Source organism: Staurois parvus, unplaced genomic scaffold (assembly GCF_062004578.1).
Source record: "Staurois parvus isolate SC_StPar_1 unplaced genomic scaffold, SC_StPar_1.0 ptg000191l, whole genome shotgun sequence".
Lineage (NCBI taxonomy): Eukaryota > Metazoa > Chordata > Amphibia > Anura > Ranidae > Staurois > Staurois parvus.
This window is the reverse complement of record NW_028317987.1, coordinates 1,004,914-1,032,354: the sequence shown is the minus strand read 5'-3', so window position 1 is coordinate 1,032,354 and position 27,441 is coordinate 1,004,914. Positions and strand designations below refer to the sequence as shown.

The 27,441-nt window shown below is 43.9% G+C and overlaps 1 protein-coding gene across 1 annotated transcript in view; it reads left to right on the top strand.

Moving 5' to 3' along the window:
* Positions 1-27,441, top strand: part of LOC149461827 (NACHT, LRR and PYD domains-containing protein 12-like) — a 196,707-nt gene that overhangs the window by 45,957 nt on the left and 123,309 nt on the right. The window contains exon 3 of the mRNA XM_089677623.1: positions 812-982. Within this exon, the coding sequence (XP_089533749.1) occupies positions 812-982 (171 nt within the window). The remainder of the gene's footprint in view (positions 1-811; positions 983-27,441) is intronic.

The window sequence follows — 27,441 nt, the reverse complement described above, 5'->3', positions numbered from 1 at the left end:
GAGCTATATAAGTACCTGTAATAAATAAATACAATTGATGGAGGTGGAGCGCAAAGTCCGATGCAATAGAGGACCTAATGTAGTTTAAATTGCTGAAAAAGTGAATTCTGGATCTGATAGAAAGGTGTCAAAACACACACAAAGCATCACAGTTTTGTATAGGGCTGTGTAGCTACACACCAGTCAGGGTACCCATCTGTCCACAGCCAAAAGCACAAAGGGCATGTGAGCATCAGAATCGGAGCATACAACAATGGAAGAGGATGGCCTGGTCTGATGAGATTTTGACTTGGCCTCAAAATTTTTCAAGTCTCAGCTCAATCGAGCATATGTAGGAATTGCTGGAAAAACAAATCCTATTCATGGAGGCCCCACCTCACAATTTACAGGACTTAAAGGATCTGCTACTACAGCATAACTTCATAGGTCTAGTAGAGTCCATGGTTCCACAAGTTATGGTTATGGTGGGGGGTGGACGGTCAAAAAGTTATGGCTGATTGGTTTGCATGGGACAGCAGTGAAGAACTAGATTTAGGGCAGGGTGGCATTTGCACTCCCAAGCCAGTGCTAATTTGATATGTTGGGATGGTGGCCCTGAGTGGAGATACTTCACAATTCAGACACTGTCCAGAGCAGGACCTAGTGACACATGCTGGTCATTATATTCAGTAAGTACATTTGTGTGTGAAAGAAGGTAGCATCTGAAAAAATGAGAAACCTGATCTCAAACTTCAGTAAACATTTGTAATAGGACTCCAAAATCCTATGGTAAGTTAGAGTACTGTTCATTGTATCTATTTTGTCTCCGCAGCCTCACTGACTGCGATTTGACCCCCTCATGCTGTGATAATCTCCGCTCTGTTCTTATTGCAAACCGATCTGTCACCAAACTGTATTTATCAAGGAACCCTCTAAAGGATTCTGGAGTAAGACTTCTGTGTGAGGGACTCAGATATCCAGGCTGTACCCTGCAAGAGCTGAGGTGAGAATCTTACAATATATTATACTGTACAATAATATTCAGGACTGAAACTTCTGTGTGATTAACTGTACATTACTGAAATGTTAAAGAAAAAATATGTTAAGACTTACAAATTTTTGTTACAATTAGATATTTCTAACGCACATCAAAGACATACTTAGAATTGTACCCCAAAACACATTCTGCTACTCCTCCTGAGTATGGGGATACCACAGGTGTGAGACTTTTTTCAGCCTAGCAACATAGAGAGCTCCAAAATCCAAAGAGCACCTTCGGCATTTCAGGGGCATAAATTACTCATTTAATTTCTTAACTACCTATAAAATGTTTGGAGGCCCTGGAGCACCAGGACAATGGAAACACCCATGAAATTACCACATTTTGGAAAGCAAACTTCCCAAGGTTTTTTTAAGAGGCATGGTGAGCCTTTTTAAGAGTTTATTATTTTGCCACAGGTTTTTGAAAAATGCAAAAAGAAAATGAAAATAATTTTTTACATTTTCTTGTTGTCAATATAATTAGATATTTCTTACACACAGCATGGGTATGCTTAGAATTACACCTTAAAACACATTCTGCTGCTCATACTGAGTATGGTCCAGTGTCTGGACTGATTATATACTGGACATTGTATCTTGTTAGTCACAAAAATCAACCAATTGTATGAAAACCAATGTACTGTAATGGCCACCTCCATACAAGTGGTCAGGGAATAAAGCTTAGTGTAGCATCACCTGTAGCAGTCCCAGCTCCTGTATGCAAAGCAAGCCTAACTTTCAGGTTCCTGGCTGCCCCCAGGAATGCCATGTTCAGTGACCAAGAAATACACAAGGCTAAAGAAAGAAGAACAAAAAAGTCCCTTTGGTTCCAGGAGTGCAATTGTCCGCAGGGGATGTCTGGGAACAGTTTCTGACTTACACTGGTGTGGTGACACTTTGACTGACATGGCAGTGATTAGGGACATTGGGTACAATTCACTAAGCGGTATCTTACTGCATCCAAGTATGCAGTAGGATATCGCACAGCATTTTAAAAAAAGTTTGAATTCTCTAAAAAATGATACTAAAGTACAGCATGAGTTATTTTATTGAGTCATGTGGTATTTTAGTAGTGAAAAACATGCGTTAATGTTTCAGCTGTCAGCGGGGTTCTCACTGACAGCTGAATGTAAAAGAAAGAATTGGCGGCAATTAAAAAAAGTTTAATAATGATATGGGGTCCCCCTTCCATTCATACTAAGCCCCTCAAGTCTGCTATAGATTTTGAGGAGAACCCCCATGCCAACATTTTTTCAAAAATGGCATAGGGGTCCAACCAAAATCCATACCAGACCCTTATTCAAACATGCAGCCTGGCAGATCAGGAAGGCGGAGGATGAGCAAGTATCCCCCTCTGAACCATTGCAGGCCACGTTCCCTCAACATGGGGGGGTGCTTTGGGGCAGGGGAGCAAAAGCACCTTGTCCCAATGCCTCTTCCCCACAACTGTGGCCTGTGGTTGTGGGGGTCTTCAGGCAGGGGGCTTATCAGGATCTGGAAGCCCCCTTTAGCAGGAGGGCCCCCAGATTTCACCCCCCCCATGTGAATGAGTATGGGGTACATGGTACCGCAACCCATTCACAAAAAAACAGCAGTGTGAAAGGAGACAGTCTTTGCCAAGCCCTTTATTAAAAGAAGTCCTTTTTTATTATTATTATTATTATACAGTATTTATATAGCGCCAAAAGGTTTGCTGAGCGCTGTACATTATAATGGGAGACAGTACATGAGACAATACAGTAACAATACAATACACGAGGGGTGCGAGGGCCCTGCTCCTTGGAGCTTACAATCTAGGAGGGGAGGGGGGGATAGTGGTACAGGAGGAAAAGGCTGTGGGGGATGGAGTGGTAGGAGGAGTGGAGGAGATCGGCAGTTAGGTGAGGGTAGGCTTCCCTAAAGAGATGGGTTTTCAGGGTGCGCCTAAAGGTGAGGAGGGTAGGTGACAGTCTGATGGATTGGTGTAGTGAGTTACAGAGGATGGGGGAAGACCTGGAGAAGTCCTGGACTCGGGCATGGGAGGAGGAGAACAGGGAATTAGAGAATAGGAGGTTTTGTGAGGAGCGAAGATTACGGGTTGGGTGGTATTTGGATATCAGGTCGGTGAGGTAGTTTGGGGCAGTGTTATGGATAGCTTTGTACATCAATGTTAGTAAATTTGAGTTTTATGCGTTGGGCAATCGGAAGCCAGTGGAGGGAAAGACAGAGGGGGGTGGCGGATACAGAGCGGTTGGTAAGGTGGATGAGTCTGGCCGCCGAGTTCAGGATAGACTGAAGCGGGGATAGCCTGTGGTGAGGTAAGCCGGTTAGGAGGGAGTTACAGTAGTCAAGTTGTGAGATAATAAGGGAGTGGATAAATTGTTTAGCAGCTTCTAGGGTTAGGAACGAATGTATTTTGGAGATGTTGCGGAGGTGGAGCCTGCATGAATTTGCCAATGATTGGACATGGGGCTGGAAGGACAGATTGGAGTCTAGAGTGACACCTAGAACTTTGGCTTGTGGGGTGGGACTGATGGTGGCGTTGTTGGTCGTGATGGAGAGGTTGGGGGGGCGCGGGCTGGGGGGAAAACTAGGAGCTCGGTTTTGGAAAGGTTTAATTTGAGGAAGTGGAGTAACATCCAATCTGATATGTCGTTCAGTAGGCAAGTGATTCGAAATGGGTAGCGGTACCATGTACCACATACTCATTCATGTACTCATTCAAATGGGGTGGGGTCGGGATCTGGGGCCTTCCAGATTCCGATAAGCCCCCCACCCACAGACCCCCACGGCCAGCGTTATGGGGAAGAGGCCCTTGTCTCCATTAACATGGGGACAAGGTGCTTTGGGGGGGGAGACCCCCCTGCCCCAAAGCACCCCATTATGTTGAGGGCATATGGCCTGGTATGGTTCAGGAGGGGGGGTGCTCTTCAACCCCCTTTCCTGACCTGCCAGGCTGCATGCTCGGGTAAGGGTCTGGTATGGATTTTGAGGGGGACCCCATGCCATTTTTAACAATAATTTGGCTTGGGGGTTCTCCTCGAAACCCATACAGATCTGAAGGGCTTGGTATGGATGGAGGGGGGGGACCCCATGTCTTTTTTTTGTTGCAATTCTTTTTTACATTCAGCTGTCAGTGGGGATCCTCGCTGACAGCTGATGACTCATAGGTTGTTAGGGACGTGGAGGCCACCCATTCCCTAACAACCCATGACAGTACTGACAATACCAGTACATGCCTGGACCACTACATAATTACCGCATGCATTTCATTATTTATTTCCTTCTGTGTATTGACTTTAAGGTCTTTTTATGTAGTATTTCCTGAGTGTTTTTGCTATTTTTGGTAAATAGCGCATACTAGCAATAGTGAATTGACATTTTCAGTATCACATGCAATATGTGGTCATGTGACTGACTTAACTCATGCCATAAGCTTTAGTGAATTGTGCCCATTATGACTGATGTGGCAGTGATCAGGGACACTGTGAGTGGGTTCAACTCATGAAATGGTATCTACTTCTTTAAGATCAGTGGTAAAATAACTCCTAGCGTTTTTCCTAAATTTTTTTGCTGACAGCAGATGTCATGGTTGTTGGTTGGTGGTGATGGTTGGTTGGTGGCATTGTAGGCTCCTTAACAACCAGCTAAAAGTTCATACATTCTTTAAATTTTACACAGTTAGGGCCCTTTCACACTGACATGCTTTTGCTGCTCTATAAAGCACCTTTCCAGCGTGACAAAAGCTCATCAAAAATATTCCACTTTAGATCCTGTGTGACTTTTCACATCGCTGCACTGCATTTGTGCTGTGGTTTGAAAAGTCCTGCATGCTGTATCTTTGGTGTGCTTTCTAAAAGTCAGTGAAGACACACCATCAAAACACACCCCTTTCATGACCAGAGCATTTTTTTTGCTATTCAACACTATGCTACCTTAACTGGTAATTGTGCAGTCATGCAACACTGTACCCAAATGAAATTTTATATAATTTTTTTCACACAGAGTTTTCATTTGGTGGTATTTGATCACTGCTGGGTATTTTAGTATATAAATTAAAGACTGAATATTTTGAAAAACATATCCAATAAAATCAAATTTCTTTATAAGTTTAGGCTAAAATGTATTCTGCTACATTATTATTATACAGGATTTATATAGCGCCAACAGTTTGCGCAGCACTTTGCAAAATGAAGGCAGACAGTACAGTTACAATACAATTTGGTACCGGAGGAAACCGGGCTTACAATCTAGGAGGAAGGTTTGAGCGATACAAAAGGTAATAGATGTGGGGGGGGGGGGTGAGCTGCTGGAGGAAATAAAAGGCAATTTACTAGGTAAAAGCAGGATAGGCTTCTTTAAAGAGAAGGGTTTTTAGATATCGTCTAAAGGTGGATAGATTAGGACCTAGACAGACAGATTAGGGTACGGAGTTCAATAGGATTGGAGAAGCTCAGGAGAAGTCCTGGAGGTGAGCATGGGAGGAGGTGACATGGGAACTAGAGAGCAGAAAGTCTTGGGAGGATCGAAGAGAGTGGTTTGGTTGATATTTTGAGACCAGGTTGGTGATGTAGCTGGGGTGGAGTTGTAGATGGCTTTGTACATTTTTAGTATTTTGAATTTTTTCTCATTGGATGAGTGGAAACTATTGGAGGGATTGGCAGAGGGGGGGGGTAGCAGACACTGAACAGTTGGTAAGGCGGATGAGCCTGGTAGCAGCATTCATGATGGACTGGAGAAGGGATAGCCTATGTAAAGGTAAGACAATAAGGAGGGAGTTGCAGTAGTCGAGGCAAGAGATTGCCAGGGAGGGAATTAGGAGCTTTGTGGCATCATTGGTTATAAAGAGGCATATTCTGGAGATTTGGCGGAGGTTGAGGCGGCATGATTTGGATAGGGATTGGATGTGGTCCTGAAAGGATAGTTCAGAATTCAGGGTTACCCCTATCACCCTGGAATGCGGGGATGGGTTGATAGTGGTGCTATTGATCCTGACCGAGAAATCAGGGGAAGAGGCACATGGGGGAGGAAATATTATGAGCTCAGTTTTAGATAGATTGAGTTTTAGGAAGTGGTGTGACATCCGGTCTGATACAGTAGGTCTGTTAGTAAATCGGTGATATGTGAGGAAACTGATGGGGTGAGCTCAGGAGTACAGAGATAGATTTGTGTGTCATCAGCACAGAAATGGTATTGGAAACCATTGGAAGCTATCAGCTGACCCAAGGAAGAAGTGTAGATTGAGAGTAGGAGAGGTCCAAGGACAGAACCTTGGGGGTCCCTGACAGTAAGAGGAGTAGGAGAGGAGGAAGTAGAGTTGTAAGTGACACTGAAGGTGCAGTGAGATAGGTAAGATTCAATCACAGTACAGTCAGGGAGGTCAAGTAAATAGAGTTTTTTGAGGAGGAGGAGGGGGTGGTCAACTGTGTCAAAGGCAGCAGAGAGGTCCAAGAGTACGAGTATGGAATAGTGACCATTGGTTTTAGTGGTTAGTAAGTCTTTTGTGAGTTTTAGGAGAGCATTTTCTGTGGAGTGTTGTGGTCAAAATCCTAACTGAAGGGGATGGTGAAGGTTATATTCAATATGGTGGCAGCCCAGTCGACTGTAGACTAGACGTTCAAGGAGTTTGGAAGCAAAAGGGAGTAAGGAAATGGGTGTTAGGTTGCTTAGATTGGTGAGGTCCAGTGAGGCTTTTTTAATTATGGGGGTGACTAGCACATGCTTTAGAGAGTTGGGGAAGATGCCAGTAGCAAGGGAGAGATTGAAAATATGAGTTAAGGAATGAAGGATAGGTGACCTTAGTATTTGCGAGGGAACAGGGTCCAGGGGACAGGTGGTTAGGTGGGCTTTAGAAAAAAGTTTACCAACCTCCTCTATAGTAGCTGGGTTAAACAAGGGAAGTATAGATTGTGCAGGTGGACAAGGAGTGTAGGGTAAGATATCTGAACAGTAGAGATCTTGTCGTGAATTGTATCAATCTTATTTTTGAAGTGATTAGCGATCTCCTGGGCAGTGAGTTAGTGGGTGGAGGTAGAGAAGGATGAAGAAGAGAGTTAAAGGTAGAAAAGAGTTGCCGGGGATTGCCTGAGAGGGTGTTAATGAGAGTGGTAAAATAGGTCTGTTTGGCAGTGTGGAGACAAGAATTGTATTTTTGAAGGGCAGATTTATATTGGTCGAAGTCTTTCTGGGTCTTAGTCTTACGCCATAAATGCTCCAGAGCATGGCTACGTTTTCTGAGGCATCTGGTATTGTTTGTTTGCCAGGGCTGTAGTGGTCAGGGCCTAATTCTGTGTGTAGTGAGGGGGGCCAATGTGTCCACGGTGGATAACAGTGAACTATTGTAGACAGAAGTGACCAGGCTGGGGCAGGACAGGGCTGAGATTTTGTCATAGAGACAATCTGTTGGCGATAAAAGAAGAGAAGGGTTAAGATAGCAAAGTTTTCAACGGGTAACTGTTTGGTAGTTGGAAGACAAGGAGGAGGAAGCCAAGGAGAGTGAAGCTAATAAGGGAGTGATCAGAGAGAGGAAGAGGAAAGTTGGTGAGGTTGCAAGAAGTGCATACTGTAGGTAAAATACAAGGTCAAGGCAGTTACCATTCGAGTGAGTAGAAGCATGTGTTCATTGTTTTAGGTCAAAACAAGTGGCTAGGTTCAGAAGTTTAGAGGTTGCAGGAGCTGTTAAGATTAACAGGGATGCTGATGTCACCAAGAATGATAGTGGGAATTTCAGAAGAGAGGAAGTAAAGTAGGCAGGCAGAAAAGTCATCAAGGAACCTTGATACCGGTGCAGGAGGCCGATAAGTCACAGCAATTCTGAAAGAAACTGGAGAGAATAGATGAATAGAGTGAACTTCAAATGAGGAGAGGGACAGAGAGAGAGTAGAATGAAGGACCTGAAAAGTGCTTTGAGGGGATAGGAGGATTCCTACTCCACCTCCAATCTGTCCACTAGGCCTGGGAGAGTGAGTCCAGAGGAGACCACCTTGGGAAAGGGCAGCAGGAGAAGGAGAGTCAGATTCATGAAGCCAGGTTTCTGTGATTGCTAGCAAGTTAAAGGAGTTTGTGATAAAAAGGTCATGGACAGAGCTAAATTTGTTACAGATAGAGCGGGCATTCCAGAGGGCACAGGAAAAGGGGAGGCTGGTTCTAGGAAAAATAGGAATAGTAACCAGATTGTGTTGATTGGGCCACTGGTAGAGGATAGGGGATGCCGGGTGTGTTGAATTGAAGGAAAATGATGGCGGCCCAGAATTTGATCTCCAGATGTTAAGAGAAGCAGAAGGGTGAGGGAGGTAATATGGGAGTATGACTTATATGGAGGGACATGTCCCAGTGTCCTGGAGGTTTTATTAGTATGTGGGCTCTGAATTAGTAGGAGTTGATGAGTACAGTAATAAGGTGAAGACAGGAGTTAGGGTGATATACTGTATATATAAGCTGTGGGGTGGAGAAGAGGGGTGAAGGAGAGAGAGAGAGCTTAAAGAGAGAGAGCTTGAAGAGAGAGAGGATACAACTGTGAGAAGGAGCAGTAGGGAGTGCATGTTAGAGTGGTGAGATGAAGAAGTAGACTGGGAAATGAAAAAGCTGGATGGGGAAACAGGTCACCTGTAGTCTGTTCAGTATTTGAGATTGCTGTGGCTTCTCGCTTTGTGCATTCGCTGAAGTGAGCCAAAGTGCAATGCTCAATACTTAATCCAAGATGAATACTTTAGCCAAGATGATAATTGCCAATGCTACCCCTGGCTGTGCTGCCCCTGTGGTAAAAAAAAAACAAAAAAACTGTGAGGGTTACTAACTGACATCACTAATGACACTAATACAGTGATCAGTGATAATTTGTAGGCTGACACTGTACTAAAGACATTGGCTGGAAAGGGGTTTATATCTAGGGGCAATTAGAGGGTTAACTGTGTGCCTAACAATGTGTGCTGCTTTTAATTTATTTTCTATCTGTTTTTTTCTCCCTTTAGATTTACTAAAACTGGAGCACTCAGAATCTCATGCAACTGTGCATGATAACCAATCAGCTTCTAACTTCAGCTTGTTCAATGAAGCTTTGTAAAAAAAAAAACATATTTTGCACTCTCCAGTTTTAGTAAATAAACTCCTGTGTGTGATTTGGCCACAGGCAATCAGCTGACTTCAGCCAAAATCATTGGCTTAAATCAATTGCCAAACTCGTGCTGTGTCCAATCACAGCACGGGTCAGCAGCAGGCATGGGTGCACCTAAGCCAAAAGAGAAGCTGCAACATTCAGGTACATCACCTGGCGTGCAGCTGCTGTCCACTCACAGTACAACTAATGTGGATGGGGAGCAAGCGGCTAAAGATGCTGGTCATTAAGGAGCCGGAACCCACTGGTGTCCTTAAGAATCAGTGAATAGTGGATCCAGCATCCATGAGCATCCTTAATAACCAGTGAATAGTTGAGCTGGCACTTGACGGTGTCCTCAATGACTAGTAAATAGCTGATTAAGGAGCCAGCTCCCACGAAAGGCCTCAAGACACTCATGGGCACTACCCTCTGTTTCTTCACAGCATCTGCTATTTCCCATTCCTCTATAGCCTGAAGGGCTTGGTCAACCCTTGTATCAAAGTAATCTTCCCCTAGGAGAGTAGGGGTCTTACCAGAGAAGAGTCTCAGTCTATGGTAGTTATGACTAGTAATGGATGCAGAGTTCTTCAGCAGGGTCTCAATGAGCTTCCTTAGTTCAGCCAGTGAAGTGGCATATATGCCCCCTACAGTATCAGCGGAAGTGGACGGCTCTGGTTCAGGGTTTTTATTTTTTCGTGAACTCTCTACAGTTGTGTCACTAGCACTTGATCTGAACACTTATGCCCTTACTGTGTCAGACAAATGCATACTCTTTTCTTCAAGCAAAGGAGGGATCCCTTTTGTCCACTCAGTCAACACCAATACATTGGATGCATCTGGATTACTTCGGATATCAATGATGCTTCCCCTATGGTCTGGAATGCAGGCTTTTAACATCTGCTTGACCTGCTCTTCCATCCAGTCATCTCCAGGAAGGCTCAGCACCACACACCGTTCTGGTTTCCCATTCTACTCCTGACACCAGGCAGTGATTTGAGATGGTTCAGTGCTTTATTTTTGTGGTTCACAGATTCTCTGAACAGGGATATCCCAGATGAGCCCTTAGATGTAGCGCTACCCCTTAAGGGTTGCTTAGTAATTTTTGGGTTCCTTGTCAATCTGGACCTCTTTTTGAAAACCCAACCTTTGCTGACACCACCATTTTTATGTGACCAGTAAAAGTCACCACTACAAAAGGGACTCACACAAAAGTTAGTGTAAACCAATATGGCGTTTATATTGGATTTAAACATAGCTTGGTCAAAAAGAACAAAATAACATTGGCATATGCGGCAAATATATGTAAATAGAAAATGCAGCACATAATGTGTGTGTATATATATATATATATATACACATTATGCGCTGCATTTTCTATTTACAATTTTGATCTATGTGGGAACACATTGCATGCCAACTGCATAATTTAGATTATGAGTTTATTGCACTGAAGTCTTTTTCACAATATATGCAGCAAATATAGTCACTCCTGTAAGTTTTAAGTAACAGTAACAGCATTCACAATGAAGTTACTAGAAAATAAGAAAAGAAAAGGGGCGCACAAGCCTTGTGCATTACCTCAATAAAAACTTTAATTGATGTGGGACTCGTGCACCTTTTCAGACCATGGACCATTGTTGGTCATGATATGCCTTTTTACATTTGTCATTTGTGAGTATACATCTACTATTTTATACGATTAAAGTTTTTATTGAAGTAATGCACAAGGCTTGTGTGTCCCCTTTCTTTTCCTTTATTCTAGTGCCATATTGGGCTACCCCAGCCCTTAGGGAGCTGCACAGTATTGCCATATTGGTTCAAATGCTAAGGTAAGAAGATTTTTCCACATATGCTGTAACCTGACCTTTGATCGCAGGAGATTTTTAATTATTTTCTTTTTATTCACACTGAAGTACCAGTAACTGTCAGCAGGCCTGTGTTCAGAAATAACCAATGCCTCCAATCTGAGGGGGCTGTTGAATCCCCAGTGAGTGAGAACAACTATCAAGAAACAAGCAACCTCACTGTGGGTACTCAGAACCAGATGACAAAGATTAGATATAAAGTGGAGAGAGCTCTCATTTATAATTAACCAATGCCCCTTTAAGAATAATATGGAGTCTTCTGCACACTTGTTGGGGCCCAGTTGGTGTGAAGTTTAACTAGGGTGTAGATAATAGTTCCTCAGGATGATAACACAAAGGATAATGAGGGAAAAGGGGAAGAATTAGTACTTCTCCACTTGGTGGTAGTGAATTAGTGCAAGGTCCACTTTAAAGCATTAAATAAGGGCAGATTTGAAGTAGTGAAGTGTAACAATTGGCATAAGTGTCTGTGATCAAGAACAACTCTCTTTGGGGGACAAGGGCCAAAGGCAGAATTAGTATAAATCCCTTTCAGCTGAGAAGGGTAATTTGTTGTTGCAGTTGGCACTGCTGTATTCTGGCTTGCAGCTGTGTGTCCTGCGTTCAGCATAGATGATGAAATTGTAATGCAAATGTATTCCAATGATGGTGGCTGGGAGAACCAGGCCACAAACTGGGGTATGTGTAATGTCCACAACTATGTGCAGGTAGATAGCTGACGTGATGAAATTGTCAGTGTTCGCTTAGCGGGTGTATGGGACTCTCTCACCCGATCAATGGTGTCCGGCAGATCTTAGTGGTCCATCTTTCTCTGCAGATGGGGGCCCCCATAGACTCCCCAGTCATGATCCAGCATATGGTCTGGTCACCTGCTAACAGATTGGCTCACTGGGCAGCATGGAAAAACTGTTGATCAGCAAACTCTTTCCACTCCCCATCCTTTTCTGACTCTGCCTCCCCGGCCTGGTTCAGTACTCCAGCCATCAGCACACTTTCTCCTTTCTTGATCTCTCCCATCACACTTCCTGCTCAGTCTTCTGGACTTTGATATTTATTTTCCCCCGCCCACATGCTACCTCCCCTGGGAAATGCAGTCCCTGGGTGCTCTGCTCTCCAGTGAAGTCCTACTGTTCAGCAAACAAGTTCCAGAGGACTGTTCTGCCAAGTGCAAGTGACCCTGAATGGCAGGCCACCACCATCTGTCTGTTTTAATGTACTACATCAAACACCATATCAATTGGTTACACAGGAAAGGAACAAAAAATACCCCTACAAAGCATGACTCCCTGGATCAACTACTCCAGGTGTTGTTACCTATAAATATTAGCATCCAGTTATATTTTGTACATTCACAAATGTATCCAGCTCTTGGGGGCTTTTCCTTGTTTTTGTGATTTAATTTTTTTTGTACATAATATAAAACTGGTTCCTTCATTGCATTTGGTAAGCAAAACCTTGCCTCAGCTATAAGTTGAAAAAAATACTGCATAACAAAAATTACATTTATGCCACCGTTAATGTGAATTATTTCCTGACAAACTCCATAGCAGCATACATTTGATTAGCTCTGCCTTTGCTCCTACCCCATAGAATCCCACTCCTGTAAGTTTTGAGGCTGAGCCAGAGGCCGTGTTTTTTTTTTGGGGGGGGGGGTTTGTCCTCCTCATGGGAGGAGAATTTTTCAGGATATGGGCCTTAGGTTATGAGGAATCCTTGTTGGAATTCTTCCTAGTACAGGTAGTGTTTATACCTATACTGGGTTGCAATCCAAGGTGGCTTCAGTATCCTATGAGAACAAAAGAATTGTCATCTCCAAATGCAGGACCACTAGGGATAACTGGTTCAATGCTTTGAAGTAATATAAGAAAACAGCGCTCACCAACCCCCTACACAATAAATGCTGTGAAACACAGGGCGAAGCATGTCCTTCCACCCTTGGAGGACGTCGAATGATGAAACGCATCGAGCAGGGCTTGGATGTACATCATCACGCACAGTGGATCGTAGGCTTGTGGCTGAGAGTAGTGGCCAGAGTCGATCCTACCCCAAGACTGCACTTTACATACTTGTGTCGGTGGAGACACTCAAAAAGTTTTATAGAATGTTTTTTTAATAAAGATCTTTTATGGTTTTACATGATGGGACTTTTTTCCTCTTCTTTTTCGATTCATGTAACTTTATGAGACATAAAGGGAACACTTAGTGGAAGGGCTGGGAGAAGGAGTATTTTTTTTGGCTGCTGTTTCCTTAGAAGGGTGCCTGAGGTGAGAAGTGATTTCTAGCTGAAGGTTCCTACTCCCAGAGTTCACACGTTCACAGCTGGTTTATAATATTACCAGCCTGGAGCTCTGGTGAGTTCATTCAATATATCTGGTGGTGGAAGAACACACAAATGTTTCTAGTGTTGCATAGCAAAAAGACACATGAAGTTTGTTCCTATATTTATGGTGGACATTTTTTTATATATGTTGGATCTTGTAATAATATTATTATCACATTGGATTTTGTGATATGAATTGTATTATTTGTATGTTTATTGCACAGTAGCACTTTGTTTAATACTTTGTATATTTATTTGTTATATATATTTTACACATTTGGAAGGGGGTTCAAGTTATATATTTGATTTATATATTTGGATATTAGAAGTCAATTATAACATTGTTGCACCTTGTTTGAAATAATGGTATAAAATAGCTGGGTACACATTAAGAGGGGGTGGTGTTTCACAGCATTTATTGTGTCGGGGATGGGTTAGCGCTGTTTTCTTATATTATTTCATGCACATGGTTTGGGGTACCACCAAAATAAGATAGCTGTTTCCTGATTAAGGCCCCCAGTGGCAATCTGTGGTGCATTCTGGTATTATTCCCCCTTTTTGGTTCCATGCTTTGCTTACAGTGTTTGGATATCTCTTTGCCATTCTCTAGCAGAACCAGTAGGAAGTAGATATCATCCAGGATCATCCCTGGAAGGGTTGTGCCAGCTAGGCACCTGGCTTAGGGCTTGGTTCCTACAGCAGCAGTGATAACTCAGTCAAACAGGAGTGTATAAACTTTGTGGGCTCCCGCTAACAGAGCGGCAGGAATAGTTGCAGGTTGATGACATGGTCCCCCACTAAGGCTGTTCAGGCTTACTGTGATGTGAATCTAGCTTCTTTTTGCTGTTTATTCTTAGTTGTAAGTTTTGGTGTTGGTTAAGCACTGTAATTGAAACCTTACATTTTTTGTTTTCATTCCCACTCTTTCGACTGGTTAGTTCCCAAATGTACAGTATGCTGCCATGGAGTTTGTCAGGAAAACAGAAAATTTCTTACGAAATACTTACTGTAATTTTCATTTCCTTTTGGACTCCTTGGAAGCATGAGTACCCTAGTGTCAAGAGTAAAGAAGTTGCAGAATGCAGCCTCTGGCTTAGCCTCAAAATTTATGGGAGTGGGGTCCTATGGGGTAGGATCGAAGGCGAAGCTACCCAAACTTATGTTGCCATGGAATCCATCGGGAAAGGAAAAATATGGCAAGCATTTGATAGGAAATTTTCCATTTTATATACAAACATAAAACAAAAGGATGATTTGGAGGGGGTGAAATGTACTTTAAAGAAAAGGTTGGGCCTTGAGAGAGCACATATGAAACTATGTTTTGGAGGGTCTAGAGTTTTCAATGAGCAAAAACTATTTGTGGTATAAAAAAAAATAATAGTTAAAGACCAAATGTGTCACAATGGGCGCAAAGTATGCTTCCAGCATAGCCAAACTCTTTATGTGTAAATAGGGGAGAAGGCAATATATGACAAACCTTGACAAAACCTGAGGTTCTATAAACGTTTTATAAATTACATAATAGTTATCTGGGAAGGTACACCTGAATCCCTAGAAGAATTTATGCAACAGTTGAATAAAAATATGATATTTCCTTTTCAGGAGGGTGTGATTTTAACCAGGTTAAATTCCTGGATCTAATTATCTTCATGTCTCATGGGAAGATATATACAAAGACATATATTAAAGACCAGGATCCTGTTAGTTATATACCCACATCGAGCTGTAATCACCCTAAAGGGATCAGTGATGTACCCAAGGGGCAGATTTACAAATGAGTAGAGGTTTGTTTCAGAAATCAGAACGAAATAAAAAGCAAGGAGTAGCCTTCATCATTGAATGTAATAGACAATATAAAGGGATAGGGAAAAGCATCAAGAGGCATTAGCAATATTTTGGTAAAAGATGGAACATTGGCTAATGTATTACCAGAAAAATTCTAGAACTAATTTAGACTGTAAACCCTCTACAGAAAATAGTTCCCTTCCTAGATCTCAAGGGTTTCTTTAGATGCAGAAAATAAGGCCATTTTTCATCGGAAAATAAAATGTGCCCAATTTATTTAGAAAAATGCTCAATGTCCTTATGAGATTAGGAAATTAATTTCATATGATAGTATGTCACCTACATGCTAGAGTACCCTTGTGGACTCCACTATACAGGCAGGATGACTAAGAAATTGGCTGTCTACGCAACTGTTAAAAAAAAGAAATTGTCTGTCCATATAGGGGAACATAGTAACAATATATGGAAAGGTTTTTAAAAACAGTGTGTCGAGACACTTCAGAAAGTGTAACAGCTGTGTTCCAAAAGGTTTCATTTTTTTAATGGGATTGACAAAATAAATGGATATTGAAGAGAATCAGATTTGAAAAACAAAATATCTTAGCTAGTTCATATGGGTATAGTGATTGCCATTAAAGAATGCCTGGCAGGGGGATCAATAATCTCCTGAATGAATGGTAGATTTATATAGAGAAGAGGAGGAAGGACATTCCTCCAAAATGGCCAGGGAATACATGCCCACCTCACAAGTGGGGTGCAGGGTGGCGTGCATCATGGGATCCACGGACACGGCAGTGCGAAGTGTCACTGTGCCTCGTGAGTGCGTGATGACATCACGCATCCCACATCACTGGCATGTGCATGATGGCTGCTGTGCCAAAGACTGGCACATAGAAGCAAAGGGAGCATATCCAGTGCAAGAGAGCACAGAAGAGCCCCCCCCACCAAAGCACTGAGTGATCCCACTGGCTGGGAAACAGACAGGAGGGACCTGAACGTGCTGGGTAGCGGACCTCAGAAAGAGGAAAGGGGGAAAAAATGTCATCATAAAACATCCATGGGCATATGAAACTAAACATACAGTCAGGTCCATAAATATTGGGACATGGACACAATTCTAACATTTTTGGCTCTATACACCACCACAATGGATTTGAAATGAAACAAACAAGATGTGCTTTAACTGCAGACTGTCAGCTTTAATTTGAGGGTATTTACATCCAAATCAGGTGAACGGTGTAAGAATTACAACAGTTTGCATATGTGCCTCCCACTTGTTAAGGGACCAAAAGTAATGGGACAGAATAATAATCATAAATCAAACTTTCACTTTTTAATACTTGGTTGCAAAACCTTTGCAGTCAATTACAGCCTTAAGTCTGGAACACGTAGACATCACCAGACGCTGGGTTTCATCCCTGGTGATGCTCTGCCAGGCCTCTACTGCAACTGTCTTCAGTTCCTGCTTGTTCTTGGGGCATTTTCCATTTAGTTTTGTCTTCAGCAAGTGAAATCCATGCTCAATCGGATTCAGGTCAGGTGATTGACTTGGTCATTGCATAACATTCCACTTCTTTCCCTTAAAAAACTCTTTGGTTGCTTTTGCAGTCTGCTTTGGGTCATTGTCCATCGGCACTGTGAAGCCGCGTCCAATGAGTTCTGAAGCATTTGGCTAAATATGAGCAGATAATATTGCCCGAAATACTTCAGAATTCATCCGGCTGCTTCTGTCAGCAGTCACATCATCAATAAATACAAGAGAAGCAGTTCCATTGGCAGCCATACATGCCCACGCCATGACACTACCACCACCATGCTTCACTGATGAGGTGGTATGCTTAGGACCATGAGCAGTTCCTTTCCTTCTCCATACTCTTCTCTTCCCATCACTCTGGTACAAGTTGATCTTGGTCTCATCTGTCCATAGGATGTTGTTCCAGAACTGTGAAGGCTTTTTTAGATGTCGTTTGGCAAACTCTAATCTGGCCTTCCTGTTTTTGAGGCTCACCAATGGTTTCCATCTTGTGGTGAACCCTCTGTATTCACTCTGGTGAAGTCTTCTGTTGATCGTTGACTTTGACACATACACCTACTGTAATGCACCGCCTGGCGGTACCTCTAGCAACCCCGTTGTCACGGCCACCCAGGACCTAGTGCCTGCAAGCTAGTGCAAATCGGCACACTGTGCCTGCGCAGAGCCGCACGTCGCTGACATTGACATTGGTTGCTGACATTGCCCCTCCTACGGGCAACCTCCGGATGCCCAACTGATCTCTCCTCTGTGGGTGGTTGCGATAAAACTCCCGGAGAAGTCTGGGGGCGTGAACATTTTGGGCTGGTTCCCATGAGTTCTCCTCAGGACCATAACCCTTCCATTTAATCAGGAACTGTGTCTGGCCACCTCTCTTCCTGCAGTCTAGGATTGCTTCTACTTCAAATTCCTCTTGTTCGTTAATGGTTACAGCCCCCGGTGGTCTGGACCTCCAATCCAGGAAGGGATCTGGCGTTGCTGGTTTTAGTAGCGACACGTGGAAGACTGGGTGAATCTTAAAGGTTTCCGAAATTGTAAGTTCATACGCCACTTTATTGATTTTCCGTTTCACCCGGAATGGACCCATAAACTTCAGCCCCAGTTTCTTAGAAGGGCAGGACATCTTTAAATTTGTCATCGCTAACCAGACCTGATCCCCCGGTTGCAGGATTAGTTTGCCTCTTCTTCTTCTGTCGAAAACCCTTTTACTGTCCTCCTGGGCCTTCGCAATTGCTTCTTGTAGCACCTTGTTGTTGGTAGAAAACAAATCCAGCATATCTTGTGTAGCGCGAACTGAGCTTTCTGAAATCAGGTCAGGCAAACCCATAGTTCGTGAAAAATGGGGATTGCCCCGTAGCAGAATGACTTGCGTTATTGTATGCAAATTCGGCTAATGGCAAGAGTGCCAGCCAATCGTCCTGGAGAAAAGACGTATAGCATCTTAGGTACTGTTCCAGCGTCTGGTTCGTCCTTTCCATTTGCCCATTTGTCTGAGGGTGGTATGCGGACGAGGACAGTCTGATTCCTAAGACTTTGCATAAAGCCCTCCAGAATTTTGATGTAAACTGGACCCCCCGGTCTGAGACAATGTCTTCTGGGATCCCATGAATCCTTACCGCTTCCCTTACAAAAATGTGTGCTGTTTCCAGAGCCGAGGGCGTGCCTCTCAATGGTAGGAAATGGGCCATTTTTGACAGGCGATCTACAGTTGCAAGAAAAAGTATGTGAACCCCTTGGGATTACGTGGAGTTTTGCATAAATTGGGCATAAAATGTGCTCTGAACATCATCTAAGTCACAACTATAGAAGAACACAGTCTGCTGAACATAATACTACACAAACATTAGATGTTGCCATGGTTTAATTGCATATAACATGTAAACATTCACAGTGCAGGGAGGAAAAAGTATGTGAGGCCCTAGCTTAATGACTTCTCCCAGAGCTAATTGGAGCCAGGAGTGAGCCAACCTTGACTCCAATCAGTGTGATGATATTGGATGTGTTGCTGACAGCTGTCCTGCCCTTAAAAAACACACACCTGTTTTGGGTTTACTGGTTTCAAGAAGCACTGTCTGATGTGAACCATGCCTCGCAGAAAAGAGCTCTCAGAAGACCTACGATGGAGAATTGTTGACTTGCATAAAGCTGGAAAGGGTTACAAAAGTATCTCCAATAGCCTTAATGTTCATGTGTCCACGGTAAGACAGACTGTCTACAAATGGAGAAAGTTTAGCACTGTTGCTACTCTCCCTAGGCGTGGTCGTCCTGTAAAAATGACTGCAAGAGCACAGCGCAGAATGCTGCATGAGGTAAAGAAGAATCCCAGAGTGTCAGCTAAAGACCTACAGAAATCTCTGGCACATGCTAACATTTTTGTTGACACATCTACAATAAGGAAAACATTAAACAAGAATGGAGTACATGGGAGGACACCACGGAGGAAGCCATTGCTGTCCAAAAAGAATATTGCAGCACATTTGAAGTTTGCAAAAGAGCACCTGGATGTTCCACAGCACTACTGGCAAAATATACTGTGGACAGATGAAACCAAGATTGAGTTGTTAGGGAAGAACACACAACACTATGTGTGGAGAAAAAAAGGCACAGCACACCAACATCAAAACCTCATCCCCACTGTAAAACATGGCCGAGGGAGCATCATGGTTTGGGGCTGCTTTGCTGCCTCAGGGCCTGGGCGGATTGTTGTCATTGATGGGAAAATGAATTCCAGAGTTTATCAAGACATTTTGCAGGAAAACGTACGACCATCTGTCCGCCAACTGAAGCTCCACAGAGGATGGGTGATGCAACAGGATAAGGACCCAAAGCATACAAGTAATTCAACAAAACAATGGCTGCAACAGCACAAAATACGCCTTCTGGAGTGGCCTAGTCAGAGTCCTGACCTCAACCCGATTGAAATGCTGTGGCATGACCTTAAGAGAGCGATTCACACCAGACATCCCAAGAATATTGCTACACTGAAACAGTTTTGTGAAGAGGAGTGGTCCAAAATGACTCCAGATCGTTGTGCAGGTCTAATCTGCAACTACAGGAAACGATTGGTTGAGGTTATTGCTGCCAAAGGAGGGTCAACCAGTTATTAAGTCCAAAGGTTCACATACTTTTTCCTCCCTGCACTGTGAATGTTTACATGTTATGTGCAATTAAACCATGGCAACATCTAATGTTTGTGTAGTATTATGTTCAGCAGACTGTGTTCTTCTATTGTTGTGACTTAGATGACGTTCAGAGCACATTTTATGCCCAATTCATGCAAAACTCCACGTAATCCCAAGGGGTTCACATACTTTTTCTTGCAACTGTACAATTACAAAAATTACTGAGTGATCGTGTGAAGGTAAGCGCTCCACTATAAAATCTATAGAGATCATTTGCCACAATCGGTCCGGTATGGGCAATGGTCGTAGTAAACCCCAGGCCTTGCTTCTGGTGGGCTTGTTCCTCTGACAAGTGGCACAGGTTTTTAAGTACAGTTCACAATCCTTGATCATGCTCGGCCACCAGAATGTATGCTGGAGCAATTCTAGAGTTTTAGCAACTCCAAAATGACCTGCCAGTGGATGGTAATGGCAGTATCCCAGAACTAAGGTACGGACCTCCTCGGGTACCGCAATCTGTCCTTCTTTCCAAAGAAGATCCTCCTTGCTCTGTAGGGAGACCCCGGGTGGGTTTGGCATCCCTATGGATGCGGTCTGTAACCTGGAGCGTAGCTTGGTTTGGAGGGCGAGGAAGTTTCCAGAGGACAGAATAGTATCTGGTTTAGGGGCTTCTTCCGGATCCTCAAACATGCGCGAAAGGGCGTCAGACTTTGTGTTATTGAACCCAGGTCTATACGTGATATGAAACACGAATCTGGAAAAGAAAAGTGTGCATCTAGCTTGGTGTGGTCTCAGGTGCTAGGCTGTCCTCAAGTACTCTAGGTTCTTGTGATCTGTGAATATCAAGATGGGATGCGTAGCCCCCTCCATTCTTCCAGCGCCATCTTAATAGCCAAGAGCTCCCGGTCCCCTATGTCATAATTCCTATCCGCTGGTGTAAGCTTCCTTGAAAAGAACACCACTGGGTGCATAAGTTCCTTTGTACCCTTCCTCTGGGACAGGATTGCCCTCACTGTATTCTCCGAGGCATCGACTTCCAAAATATATGGCATCTGAGGAATCTGGGTGGCTGAGAATAGGGGCTGTAGTAAATCGTTCCTTCAGGGCCTCAAATGCTGCTTGAGCCCCTGGTGTCCACTGGAAACGGACCCCCTGCTTGGTGAGCTGGGTAATGGGAGACACAAGACCCGAAAAGTTTTTAATAAACTTCCTGTAGAAGTTAGCAAACCCAATGAAGCGTTGCACGCCCTTCTTGTCCGTAGGTACTGGCCACTCCAGAATGGCAGAGATTTTCTGGGGATCCATCGCAACCCCCATGGTGGAGATGATCAGCCCCAAGAAAGTGATGCTATGCTGCTCAAAGCTGCATTTGTCTGCTTTAGCATACAGTCCGTGCTGACGTAACCGCTCCAACACGCTCTTGACATGACCCCTATGGGCCTCCAGGGAAGAGGAGAAGATTAGAATATCATCTAGGTAGATGACCATGAAAATGTCAAGGTAGTCCCTAAATACATCATTTATAAAATGTTGGAATGTGGCTGGGGCATTGCAAAGTCTGAAAGGCATGACCAAGTATTCAAAATGCCCGAACCTAGTACGAAATGCGGTTTTCCACTCATCCCCCTCCCTTATGCTGACCAGGTTATACGCACCCCTCAAGTCTAACTTAGTGAACACTACTGCAGATTTTAACCTTTGGAACAGCTCTGGAACCAAAGGGAGTGGATAGCGATTTTTTACCGTGATCTTATTTAACTCACGGTAATCTATGCAGGGCCTTAGGGACTTGTCTTTTTTCTCAACGAAAAAGATTCCAGCTCCGGCTGCTGATGTAGAGGGCCGAATGAACCCTTTTTTGAAGGTTTTTGTCAATGTACTCCTTGAATACCCCCAGTTCCCACTCAGATAGAGGGAATATCCGTCTGAAAGGGATCTCAGATCCTGGTAAAAGGTCAATGGGACAGTCGTATGTCCAATGTGGGGGAGGGATGTCAGCCCCCTCATTTACTAAATACATCAAGAAAGCTGTGGTAGGCCGAGGGAATGACTTGAACCAGCTCGGCGTCTCCGTCCATACATAGGAGGGACTGGGGAGCCGAGGAGGTCTGGGTGTAACAATGTTCCTGGCAGTACGGTGATCGAAACTGGATAGACCCGGTTTTCCAATCAATCTGGGGATTGTGTTCCCGCAGCCAGGGAAGCCCCAGAATAATTGGAAACAGAGGGGATGCAATGGCATCCAGACGGAGGAACTCCCGATGGTGGACAGCCACCGTAGTGCAGATAGGTGGGGTCTCCCGGTCCACTAACCCTGATTTAATGCGTGACCCATCAGCTAAAAGAGATGTTTAACCCAGGTTCCCTGGTCTGGAGGGGAATCTTCTGTTGTGTTGCAAAGTCTATGTCCACAAAACAACTACACGCCCCAGAATCAATGATTACTGCCGCTGAAACGGTTCTTCCTGGGAGCTGGAAAGAAACAGGTATGGCTAAGTAGTTTGAATGGTAAGAACAGTTAGAGGACACAGTGGAAAAAACAGGAGCACACTTACTCAGTTTTGCTGGACACGAACGTACCACATGACCTGCTTCCCGCAGTAGAGACAGAGGTTGTTCACCTGTCATCTCTGGCGTTCCTCGGCTGACAGTGATGGTCGTGCCAATCCGAGCTGCATGGGTTCTAGTACATCATCAGACTCTGAATTCCGGCTTCCCCCTGGTACGGACTGGAATGGAGCACGAGGGAGTACCCATGTCGATTTCTGACCCTGGCTGGACCTCTCTAATCTGCGTTCCCGCAGTCTGCGGTCAATCTGTATGGCCAAAGCAATGAGATTCTCTAAGGAGTCGGATAGGCCCACTCTGGCTAACTCGTCCTTAAGGGACTCGGACAAGCCCATGCGGAATTGGTGGTGTAGAGCAGCATCAATTTTGTTAATTTTTTGTGATGAACTTCTAAATGTACCCAATCTATCTCAAAATTTCACATAATCTAATCCACCCACCTAATCTGATATAGTGATAATTAAATAATGAATCACCCAAACAATATATAATCAGAAATATTCAACCAATGAAAAATGAAAAAATGAAAAAAATATATTCAACCAATGAAAATGAAAAAATAAAATAACATAAAATAAATAAATGTCCAAGTCCCCAAAAGAAAGTTCTTTTATGTGTTCCGTGAAGCAAAACGATCCTAAGACTCCTTGATATCCTCAAAGGAAAAGAAAAAAATCATAGTGTAATACCCTAATATAAGTAAAAAACACTTCACTCTGTGCCAACTCAAATCACATCAAAAAAACAGTGAGAAATCAATAAAGTAAAGATAAACGTGAGAAATCGTGATCACTCCAATCACAAGTGAAAGGTGATACTAGATACCAGTACCCTTATTAATCCAGCCAAAAATTGATGCTAAATACCATTACCCTCTTAGAATATATTCAGGCATATATTGTAACACAGGAAAGGTATTTCTCCATCTTCCTTATCTCGGGGTGTTCCTCATATAGATAAAGAAAGGCTCTTTCAGGCAGATTCCATAAAAAGATACAAATTTTAATCCACACTTACATGTAAAAAAACGATATCCAGCTCTCAGTACTGAACATTGCAATCTCAGGTTGAAAACCAATTGTTTCCAACCGACAAAATGGCCGCGGCTACACTTCCGGTTAGCGTGCGTGCGTGATGACGTCACTCCCCTAATTGATTGATTGTAGAGCAGCATCGTTCCATTGGGTGTCTCCCATCCAGCGTCTGCACTCTGACGCATATTCCTCCGCTGCCCGGCGACCCTGTCTGAGTGAATACAGGGCCGTTTCGGCTGAAGCTGCCTGCTGCGGATCATCATATAGAACGCTCATCGCATTGAAGAAATCCATTACTGTCTCCAGATGAGGGTCGTGGGTCTCCTTTAATCGGTGAGCCCAGCCCTGGGGCTCGTCTTGAAGTTACGAGACAATGAACCCCACCTTCACAGCCTCGGTGGAGAATGTCCGCGGTTGCAGACTAAAGTAAAGCTGGCACGCGTTATGAAAGGCCTGGAATTTCCCTTAAACCCCATTGAAACGATCCGGTAATGGTACACGGGGTTCCGGTGGGGGGTAATGAGACCACTGCTCTGGCAGAGATTCTGAAGGCTCTCCGGCTGCAGAAGGAGTAACCGGGTTCAGGGACGTGGCGGCTGGTGAGGCTAATGTTTGGATGCGGTTCTTGAGGTGCATGTACCCCTCCTGTAGTGTTTTGACGGCTTGGGTCAGAGCTGCCAGATGTTGACATATATCCTCCAGTGGGGATGGTCCTCTTCCAGGCTCAGTCATGTGCCGTATGGTTCTGTAATGCACCGCCTGGTGGTACCTCTAGCAACCCACGGGATAGGGTTCCCCAGAGCGCTGAGTCTAAGTCCCAGTCTGCTTGTTCACCAGGGCCCCTGATGGTGGGGATGGACTTGGAGCAGACAGAGACCAGGTCATGGCCCCTGAGTACACCCACCCGTGGTAGAGGGATCCACAAGAGGTATATACTGGAGAAGAGCCTGATGTGAAGAGGCGGATAGGTCCATGCAGGATGGATGGATGGCAGAGTAGAAGCGTGGTCAGACAGGCTGGGTCGGTAACGATGGGGACAGTGCGGTACAAGGCAGCACGCAGAGAATAGTCGGGTCACTCGCCGGGTCAGTAACAGGAGGTCAGATCAAATGAGGGTATCCAAAAGAGAAGTCAAAACAGGCCAGGAATCAGAGCAGGAGAAGTCAGCAAGGTCAGGATCAAGCAGGGTCGGCAGCAATCAATAACAGGTACACAGAAGCAGGAACAGGGAGATTAGACCATACGGCAACCAGTGTCAGTGCAGAGCGGATTTATTATTTATATTAATTGCGCGCCCTGACCTGTCATTGGTGCCAGGCACGCGCCCACGATCCCGAGTGTGCATGTGCAAGTGCCGCCATCGTCGCGGCCACCCAGGACCTAGTGCCCGCACGCTAGTGCGAATCGGCACACTGCGCCTGCGCAGAGCCGCGCTCCGCGATGGTTGCTGACACCTACCTCCTGGAGAGTGTTCTTGATCTGGCCAACTGTTGTGAAGGGTGTTTTCTTCACCAGGGAAAGAACTCCTCACTCATCCACCACAGTTGTTTTCCATGGTCTTCCGGGTCTTTTGGTGTTGCTGAGCTCACCGGTGCGTTCCTTCTTTTTAAGAATGTTCCAAACAGTTGTTTTGGCCACGCCTAATGTTTTTGCTATCTCTCTGATGGGTTTGTTTTGTTTTTTCAGCCTAATGATGGCTTCACTGATAGTGACAGCTCTTTGGATCTCATCTTGAGAGTTGACAGCAACAGATTCCAAATGCAAATAGCACACTTGAAATGAACTCTGGACCTTTTATCTGCTCATTGTAATTGGGATAATGAGGGAATAACACACACCTGGCCATGGAACAGCTGAGAAGCCAATTGTCCCATTACTTTTGGTCCCTTAACAAGTGGGAGGCACATATGCAAACTGTTGTAATTCCTACACCGTTCACCTGATTTGGATGTAAATACCCTCAAATTAAAGCTGACAGTCTGCAGTTAAAGCACATCTTGTTTGTTTCATTTCAAATCCATTGTGGTGGTGTATAGAGCCAAAAATGTTAGCATTGTGTCAATGTCCCAATTAGAGATGAGCGAATCGAACTAGGCGAACCGGAATTCGAGTCGAATTTCAGGAAATATTCGATTCGTGTCGAAACCGAAATTTTGCCTACTTCGGGTGCGCGAATCGAACATTTCCCGATCAGCCGGCAAAAGTGTCCCTGCAGTGAGCTCCGCTATTTCTGACAGTTCTCTGACAGAAGGAACACATGTTTAGCGGTTGAAACATTGTATCTATTAGTTTACATTTAGGATACAGATGTTTCAACCGCTGTACATGTGAAGAAGTTGTGAGAGAACTGTCAGAAATAGAGGAGCTCTGCACATACACTTTTTGCCGGCTTGGAATTATTCTTCTTTTCATTCTTCTTCTTCTTCCTCATCCTCATCCTCATCCTCATCCTCTTCTTCTGAGGATGAGGATGAAGAAGAAGAAGAAGAAGAAGAAGTAGGATGAAAAGAAGAATAATTCCAAGCCAGCAAAAAGTGTATGTGCAGAGTTCCTCTATTCTGCAGATACACTTAGAGGAGCTCTGCAGATACACTTAGAGGAGCTCTGCACATACACTTTTTGCCGGCTTGGAATTAATCTTATTTTCATCCTACTTCTTCTTCTTCTTCTTCTTCTTCTTCTTCATCCTCATCCTCAGAAGAAGAAGAGGATGAGGATGAGGATGAAGAAGAAGAAGAAGAAGTAGGATGAAAATAAGAATAATTCCAAACCGGAAAAAAGTGTATGTGCAGAGCTCCTCTAAGTGTATCTGCAGAGCTCCTCTAAGTGTATCTGCAGAATAGAGGAACTCTGCACATACACTTTTTGCCGGAAACCGCTGTATGGAGTGAATGTCCCAGAACTGTCAGAAATAGACTATTTATGACAGTTCTGGGACATTCACTGCATACAGCTGTTTTAACCGCTGTATGGAGGGAATGTCATGGAACTGTCAGAAATAGACTATTAATGACAGTTCTGGGACTGTCCTTCAATGCAGCGGTTGAAACATTGTATGTATTTGTTTCCATAAATGGATCCATTTATGGAAACAAATACATACAATGTTTCAACCGCTGTATGGAAGGACAGTCCCACAACTGTCATTAATAGTCTATTTCTGACAGTTCCATGACATTCCCTCCATACAGCGGTTAAAACAGCTGTATGGAGTGAATGTCCCAGATCTATCAGAAATAGACTATTTATGACAGTTCTGGGACATTCACTGCATACAGCTGTTTTAACCGCTGTATGGAGGGAATGTCATGGAACTGTCAGAAATAGACTATTAATGACAGTTGTGGGACTGTCCTTCAATGCAGCGGTTGAAACATTGTATGTATTTGTTTCCATAAATGGATCCATTTATGGAAACAAATACATACAATGTTTCAACCGCTGCATGGAAGGACAGTCCCAGAACTGTCATTAATAGTCTATTTCTGACAGTTCCATGACATTCCCTCCATACAGCGGTTAAAACAGCTGTATGGAGTGAATGTCCCAGATCTATCAGAAATAGACTATTTATGACAGTTCTGGGACATTCACTGCATACAGCTGTTTTAACCGCTGTATGGAGGGAATGTCATGGAACTGTCAGAAATAGACTATTAATGACAGTTGTGGGACTGTCCTTCAATGCAGCGGTTGAAACATTGTATGTATTTGTTTCCATAAATGGATCCATTTATGGAAACAAATACATACAATGTTTCAACCGCTGCATGGAAGGACAGTCCCAGAACTGTCATTAATAGTCTATTTCTGACAGTTCCATGACATTCCCTCCATACAGCGGTTAAAATAGCTGTATGGAGTGAATGTCCCAGATCTATCAGAAATAGACTATTTATGACAGTTCTGGGACATTCACTGCATACAGCTGTTTTAACCGCTGTATGGAGGGAATGTCATGGAACTGTCAGAAATAGACTATTAATGACAGTTCTGGGACTGTCCTTCCATGCAGCGGTTGAAACATTGTATGTATTTGTTTCCATAAATGGATCCATTTATGGAAACAAATACATACAATGTTTCAACCGCTGCATGGAAGGACAGTCCCAGAACTGTCAT